The following is an 8,771-nucleotide window of genomic DNA, read 5'->3' as shown; positions in this document are numbered from 1 at the left end:
TCCGTTTTCTTGTTTTTAATAAATGTTTAAAGTCAAGATTTGTTTTTTATCTGTGGTTTGTAAGTGTTCCAAGATAAATTAAGATAAATGGGATGTAAATCACAGTATGAGCAGTTGTTTCTTCACCAGAGCTGGTTCTCCTTGGTTCTGATGTTACTGAAATAATGTGGAGAAATCCTCAAGATGAATGGCTCTGCTGCAGTAACAATTAATTCATATCCACTTATTCAATAGTTAGATTGTACATATTTATCCAGATACTGAGTAAGTCATTTTTGGATTAACTACTATACTGCTTTTTAAGGTTTATTATAAACCAGCAGTTGTTATGCACCACATGTGGAAGAACTCCCAGAAAACAGCAGGTATGCTGGCACTCTTATTTATTTTACATCACAATGAAATACTGTTCTGTTTCCCACTGCATTTGATTGAGTTTTTCTTTCTCTTCTGCACTGTAATGTTTTATGTATTTTTGTTTTAGTTATGATTTTATATATGTTTCCTGATGTGTGCAAAGCACATTGAAATGCCTTGTTGGAATTTGCTATACCAATAACGTTATTTTATATTTATGCTGGCTCCTGCTTTGACTTTAAGAAACTCCTCAATGGATCACTAGACTAGTAGACTAAATATTGTTCAACCAAAGTGGACTGTTATGTTCAAGTGGACTCTGTTTTCGACCATTGAATGGTTTTTCTCCAGATTAACTGGAAAACCAGTTCTTAAAGGGGCATTCCACTCATTTTCAACATTTTACTATGTCATTATATACCTTAGAGCTGCATTAAACATGCCAAATATTAGACAAGTTGTTCTGATTTTGTACCAAAACTCCCCAGCCACATAGACAAAGCCAACACTCAATGGAAATCAGACTTTGAATAGGGGACACATTAGCACATTCCAAACCAGCCTGGGACAAGAAGCATAGAGGTGTCACTGACACCAAATGGGCCATTAGACACCGGGCTCAGGAAACAAAAGAGAAACACATGTAAATTTTTCTTTGTTGAAATGGAGCCATGGGGTGAATTAACCCCAATAAGGCTAAATAAACCAAAAGTCCTACAACAATAAGGTAAACTTAAACTCTTAAACTTAAACTGGAGATAATCTAAGAGTGATTGGATTAGGCTTCCTTCAAGTACATGGCGAATGCACTCATTCCTTGCAATGTACTTACATACACTTACATATGTTGCGACCTTCGGTCGCAACATATGTAGGTACATTGCACTGAAGTCCCCCAGGTCTGATTCTCCAGTAAAGACATGTTGCCTCTACAAAAACCACACTACAAATGAAAGAAACCAGAACAAGAGAACACACACCCATTGATTCTGATTGGACGGAATTAAACAATGGCCAAGTAAACCACACCCATCAACAAAGCTAATTGGCCGAATGACTATGAGTCACGCCCACCATTAGGAACACATAAAACCAGGGCTCCAGCACAACTAATCATTCTCTAACAGAATCTTGCCTGAGGAAGGACCAACCAGTCCGAAACGTCTACTTTTCCAGCTCTCCTTTATATTTGATTCCGTCGTGAGTGAAGCGCCACCGTCGAGTCATGAGAGGTATTCTGAAAAGAAAGTTTGAGGAGGTCGACGATGAAGATCCATTCTACTCCTCACCTCCATCATCGTCCCTGCCTTCTCCTGCCTCCACGGAATGGGATTCTGATGGGGAGAGCAGCTCCTCAGAAAGCCAGGACTTTACAACTAATGGTTCTGCTTCACCTGCTGCCAGTCAACCCATCCAGTCTATTCTGAAGAGGCCAAAGCTGGAAGGGAGGCAGAGCAACGTGCGCTTTGATCTGGTGACGGTGTTCTACTTCCCACAATGCCAGGGTTTCACTAGCGTACCCTTTCGCGGGGGTGCCAGTCTGGGCATGTTGCACAGGCACAGCACTCTCCGCAGATACACAATGGCAGAGCACGCCCTGGAACAACGGAGTTGGCGCAGAGAGAGACTACGAGAGAGACGGAGAGAGGAGAAGCTTGAGGCTTTGAGACACCAGTTGATGGCCAATGTTATCATTGACCAGAGAGAATATGAGCGACTGACTGCAGACCAGGTCCCAGACGGAGACACTGACGTCCACATCACCGACGCCGAGCTGGAGGATGGGAACAGCTTCCTGCAGCCGTACTCCTACAAGCACAGACAGGCACTCCTGCGAGCAGCAGGTGTGAAGCACATTGACAAAGAGGAGAAGAGACAGCTGCATTCCCTGCGTGTCTTCAGGGAGGACTCTGGATGCAATTGCCAGGGTTTCTGTGAGCCAGAGACTTGTGAATGCAGTCTGGCAGGAATCAAGTGCCAGATGGACGCATGCCTCCCATGCTGCACTAAAGACGGCTGCGCAAACATTCAGGGACGCGTAGAGTTCAACTCCAGACGCGTGCAGACCCACTACATCGACACCGTCATGAGGCTAGAACTAGAGAGGCTACTACAAGATGATACGCCTGACCGTAGAGACAAGCTGGACGGCGTGTTCAACTCTGTTGATGTCCCGTCCCCAACACCACTGGTCATGGTGACCTCCAGCTCCTCCCAACACTCGGACGGTCCAGAGAGTTACATGGTGTCTGAGATGGACCTGCTGGACAGAGGCCAGTACCTGGTCCAGAGCTTCATGGGGGAAGGAAGCTTTGGGACGGTGGCCAAAGCCATCAGCACGTTCACCGGTGACACAGTGGCCATCAAGATATTGAAGAATCGCCACAATCACGATGAATTGGCAGCACATGAGGTAAGCAATAGCATTGTTCTTGAAGATTTTAATATTTGGCTCTGATTTATCATTAAGTTATCTAATCTAAATCTTTCTTGTATTCCTAGATGGCTGTGTTGCAAATGATGAAAGTCCTGGACCCTGACACGTGTGGAACAGTGAGATTTTACGACAGCTTTGTGCATAAAGGATTGAGATGCATGGTGTTTGAGTCTCTGGATGTTAATCTCCTGGATTTCTTGAACGAGAGACATGTCCATATGTCCATGATGGAGACGAGATGCATCATACAGCAGGTATGGCTTTGACAATTACATTTTAAAGTAATGGAAAAAATATTGATACAAAGATACTGAGTTGAATTTCTGAATTTCTGATCATGCTCTTTATTCTTGTCTTGCAGCTTGCCATTGCACTCCAGGCCCTGAAGGGAATCGGTCTGATCCACACAGACATCAAACTAGACAACATCATGCTGGTGAACCAACGACAACAACCCCTCAAAGTCAAACTCATTGACTTTGGTCTGGCCGTTCCTGTCTCTGAGACCAAGCAACGGAGGATCAGACCTCCTCTTCAGTATAGGTGAGCCTTATTATCTGCTTCACTGAAAGCTCAATGCAAACAAATATTAAAATGGAAAGTGTAACGAGTGCAATTGAGAACTTGAAGAAACTTGAAAGTTGCTAACATTATCCTTTTCTTTTACAACCCACAGATCACCAGAACTCTTCCTGGGCCTCCCGATCACAGAGGCACTTGACATGTGGTCACTGGGCTGTATGGTGGTTAATGGGATGCTGTTCCGTGATCTCTTTGGCGGGAAGACTGAATATGATGTGGTGAGTATTGTGCTGATGCACTGTACATTACTACATGCATCCTGACTGTACTCTTTAATCCATAGTTATAGCCTAACACTGTTAATGAAATATTCTCAATATGTGAAATATCCTGTGTTTTTTCTACAGGTTCAATCCATCCTCTTGACACTTGGTATGCCAGAGCAATCCCTCTTGGATGCTGGACAAACAACCTGCAGCTATTTCATTCAGGAAGACGATACATGGAGATTTAAGGTATGACTGCAACTAATATTGGAGTAACAACTTCATCTCTGAAATGTTCAAGAATAGGCTGTCTTTGCACGTCATTCAATCAGATCACTAAAAATGTTTTGTTTTGTGTTTTCCAGGAACCAGAGGAGTATTACACAGTGCAGGAGTTAAAGGCAGAACTGCTAATAGAGGATGTTATGTATACACTTACATGTGTGATTTGCTCACTGGAAGAAGTGTTCTCCTCCCTGCGTTGCGATGCTGATGAAACATCTTGTGACGTCTTCATGGACCTGTTGAAACGAATGCTTCATCTGGATCCAGAGGGGAGGATAACACCTGACCAGGTGTTGGACCATCCCTTCATCACCATGCCTCACCTATGACCGTCTCAAGGTGTTTGTGGGGTCAACCATTGCAAATGTAATGCACTCCCAGTTATTGGTATTGGATTTTGTGTACAGTACATGTTTGACTATGACAACGCCACAATATGGTGATGTCGGCCAACACTGATCCAGACAGGACACTATGCTACCTAAGACACTTCAGTCAACTGAAACTGAGATCATGTGTGACCCATGGGGTGTACCATTTGTGATCACAGTACTCTTAGTAGTTATACTGTAAGAACACATGCACTATCACTGACTGTTACTATATGACTATATACTATACACACTGCTGTTGCAGTGCTGCTAATAGATGATGTTATGTATACACTTACATGTGTGATATTATCTGCTGCTAAGTGTTGTCTCTCACCTGCACAACAGACTGTGATTCTATATTAGTATATTATATACATTTCATGTGTTTATTTTACATTTTGTATTTAATATTGCACTTGCAAGTTTATATTGTACATACCAGTACTGTATATGACATCACATCAAACTGCATTTGATTGAGTTTTTCTTTCTCTTCTGCACTGTAATGTGTTATGTATTTTTGTTTTAAAATAAGCATTTCTAATTGTATGTATTATTCCCTTGCACATTATACTATATTAGACATGTTATATTAGACATTGTGTTATGTTCACATCATTGGCTGCATTCCAACTGAGAAGAAATTAGCACAATACATTTTGTAAATAATTGTTCTATTGATATATGTTTTAAGTTGTAAACATGGTTGAAATAAAACGTGTTACCTTGAAATATGCGTTGTGTACGTTCTTAAATATGGCCCAGAACAGGTTTTAAAACATTCATATTTTCCAGTTAACTTATATCTCTACATTTATTGATTGTATACTAGATAGAACGTCCTTGCGGTCATGTTTCCATCCATACATGTCCTATATATGTATTAGTAAAGGCTATTAAATTAGTGTCTATTTGGGGGTCCTTGGCGTGACGTTTGGGAACCACTGATATACAGCAGGGTATAAAGCCTTTTAAAACAAACAGCAGCATGTTGTGCACTCACTGTAAGTAAACATTGCACTTTAACATTGTCACCACAAACAATAATAGCAATGATTGTTACAAGAAAATATAGCCATTTTAACACACCTGAAACATTGGACACTAGAAAGCTGAAAGAGTGATAACAGTTCCATGTGATGATAGACCTATTACTGTAGTTCTGCTGAAACTCATCAGAGTCAAAGAGGTGTGAAATGGTCTCAGTTCATCCAAAATGTGATCATTAGCAGGTGATCTGTCCAATGCCAGACAACGAGTGACCATTAACACGTTAATCTCTGCATTTGAATGCATATAGTGAATGAAGCATCAGCCATCATCATTTAGCATGTGTACATTTTAACATGGGGAAAGAATGTGGGGTTTGTTCATTATTTAGCATTTGAAAAACATTGAATAAAAGTGCATTCATCACCACCATATTGAGAGAGAACCCTGCAAAAATGTATCAGCTTATGTTTTTGTTCAGTGTATTTTCATTCAATCCCTTCCAGTTTCACTATGACTTATATGACTGGATATGGAGACAGTAACCTCTGTTACTGAACAAACAAATAATTAATATAGGATATAATTGAATAAGTATAATGATATATCCTGATTTATCTTGACTTATCCTGATCATTTATTAATACTATGGACACATGTTTCTGCACACAGGCCTACACATTACACAATGGGATTTCACTGTAAATATAGATAAGAAATGAAATGAAACCAATAGCGCACAATAGGATATGAGACTTTGATTTGACAATATACTTATTTGCTGTTCCAGTCCTGTACAGAAACCAGACCACTGTCTTCTATACTAAAGTGGAAACAAATTGAACCTACATTACAACCTAACACATAAAATACAAGGGGTGCTGTATATAGGCTACTTGTAAAAGACAAGATGTGAAGGCTTGTCTACTATTTATAAATATTGTTTGAAACAAATAGGCCTAACTGTTTTACTTCCGTTTTCTTGTTTTTAATAAATGTTTAAAGTCAAGATTTGTTTTTTATCTGTGGTTTGTAAGTGTTCCAAGATAAATTAAGATAAATGGGATGTAAATCACAGTATGAGCAGTTGTTTCTTCACCAGAGCTGGTTCTCCTTGGTTCTGATGTTACTGAAATAATGTGGAGAAATCCTCAAGATGAATGGCTCTGCTGCAGTAACAATTAATTCATATCCACTTATTCAATAGTTAGATTGTACATATTTATCCAGATACTGAGTAAGTCATTTTTGGATTAACTACTATACTGCTTTTTAAGGTTTATTATAAACCAGCAGTTGTTATGCACCACATGTGGAAGAACTCCCAGAAAACAGCAGGTATGCTGGCACTCTTATTTATTTTACATCACAATGAAATACTGTTCTGTTTCCCACTGCATTTGATTGAGTTTTTCTTTCTCTTCTGCACTGTAATGTTTTATGTATTTTTGTTTTAGTTATGATTTTATATATGTTTCCTGATGTGTGCAAAGCACATTGAAATGCCTTGTTGGAATTTGCTATACCAATAACGTTATTTTATATTTATGCTGGCTCCTGCTTTGACTTTAAGAAACTCCTCAATGGATCACTAGACTAGTAGACTAAATATTGTTCAACCAAAGTGGACTGTTATGTTCAAGTGGACTCTGTTTTCGACCATTGAATGGTTTTTCTCCAGATTAACTGGAAAACCAGTTCTTAAAGGGGCATTCCACTCATTTTCAACATTTTACTATGTCATTATATACCTTAGAGCTGCATTAAACATGCCAAATATTAGACAAGTTGTTCTGATTTTGTACCAAAACTCCCCAGCCACATAGACAAAGCCAACACTCAATGGAAATCAGACTTTGAATAGGGGACACATTAGCACATTCCAAACCAGCCTGGGACAAGAAGCATAGAGGTGTCACTGACACCAAATGGGCCATTAGACACCGGGCTCAGGAAACAAAAGAGAAACACATGTAAATTTGTCTTTGTTGAAATGGAGCCATGGGGTGAATTAACCCCAATAAGGCTAAATAAACCAAAAGTCCTACAACAATAAGGTAAACTTAAACTCTTAAACTTAAACTGGAGATAATCTAAGAGTGATTGGATTAGGCTTCCTTCAAGTACATGGCGAATGCACTCATTCCTTGCAATGTACTTACATACACTTACATATGTTGCGACCTTCGGTCGCAACATATGTAGGTACATTGCACTGAAGTCCCCAGGTCCCCCCAGTCGAGCTTGTACCTGTAACTTGGGGGAAGTCTATTATAATTATTACTGATTCTCCAGTAAAGACATGTTGCCTCTACAAAAACCACACTACAAATGAAAGAAACCAGAACAAGAGAACACACACCCATTGATTCTGATTGGACGGAATTAAACAATGGCCAAGTAAACCACACCCATCAACAAAGCTAATTGGCCGAATGACTATGAGTCACGCCCACCATTAGGAACACATAAAACCAGGGCTCCAGCACAACTAATCATTCTCTAACAGAATCTTGCCTGAGGAAGGACCAACCAGTCCGAAACGTCTACTTTTCCAGCTCTCCTTTATATTTGATTCCGTCGTGAGTGAAGCGCCACCGTCGAGTCATGAGAGGTATTCTGAAAAGAAAGTTTGAGGAGGTCGACGATGAAGATCCATTCTACTCCTCACCTCCATCATCGTCCCTGCCTTCTCCTGCCTCCACGGAATGGGATTCTGATGGGGAGAGCAGCTCCTCAGAAAGCCAGGACTTTACAACTAATGGTTCTGCTTCACCTGCTGCCAGTCAACCCATCCAGTCTATTCTGAAGAGGCCAAAGCTGGAAGGGAGGCAGAGCAACGTGCGCTTTGATCTGGTGACGGTGTTCTACTTCCCACAATGCCAGGGTTTCACTAGCGTACCCTTTCGCGGGGGTGCCAGTCTGGGCATGTTGCACAGGCACAGCACTCTCCGCAGATACACAATGGCAGAGCACGCCCTGGAACAACGGAGTTGGCGCAGAGAGAGACTACGAGAGAGACGGAGAGAGGAGAAGCTTGAGGCTTTGAGACACCAGTTGATGGCCAATGTTATCATTGACCAGAGAGAATATGAGCGACTGACTGCAGACCAGGTCCCAGACGGAGACACTGACGTCCACATCACCGACGCCGAGCTGGAGGATGGGAACAGCTTCCTGCAGCCGTACTCCTACAAGCACAGACAGGCACTCCTGCGAGCAGCAGGTGTGAAGCACATTGACAAAGAGGAGAAGAGACAGCTGCATTCCCTGCGTGTCTTCAGGGAGGACTCTGGATGCAATTGCCAGGGTTTCTGTGAGCCAGAGACTTGTGAATGCAGTCTGGCAGGAATCAAGTGCCAGATGGACGCATGCCTCCCATGCTGCACTAAAGACGGCTGCGCAAACATTCAGGGACGCGTAGAGTTCAACTCCAGACGCGTGCAGACCCACTACATCGACACCGTCATGAGGCTAGAACTAGAGAGGCTACTACAAGATGATACGCCTGACCGTAGAGACAAGCTGGACGGCGTGTTC

General features: G+C 41.5%; 2 protein-coding genes across 2 annotated transcripts; both read left to right on the top strand.

Annotated features, from left to right (window-relative positions):
* Positions 1–1,582: 1,582 nt before the first annotated feature.
* Positions 1,583–2,515, top strand: LOC306919224 (cysteine/serine-rich nuclear protein 3-like; the record flags this gene model as incomplete). The annotated part of the gene is made up of 1 exon (XM_079532044.1): positions 1,583–2,515. A coding segment is annotated over one exon (933 nt), but the record flags the coding sequence as incomplete, so codon positions are not given.
* Positions 2,516–7,838: 5,323 nt separating this feature from the next.
* On the top strand, positions 7,839–8,771 carry LOC306919223 (cysteine/serine-rich nuclear protein 3-like; the record flags this gene model as incomplete). The annotated part of the gene is made up of 1 exon (XM_079532043.1): positions 7,839–8,771. A coding segment is annotated over one exon (933 nt), but the record flags the coding sequence as incomplete, so codon positions are not given.

Source organism: Electrona antarctica (assembly GCF_951216825.1).
Source record: "Electrona antarctica genome assembly, contig: scaffold_25, whole genome shotgun sequence".
In the NCBI taxonomy this organism is placed as follows: domain Eukaryota; kingdom Metazoa; phylum Chordata; class Actinopteri; order Myctophiformes; family Myctophidae; genus Electrona; species Electrona antarctica.
This window is presented reverse-complemented; position numbering and strand designations above follow the sequence as displayed.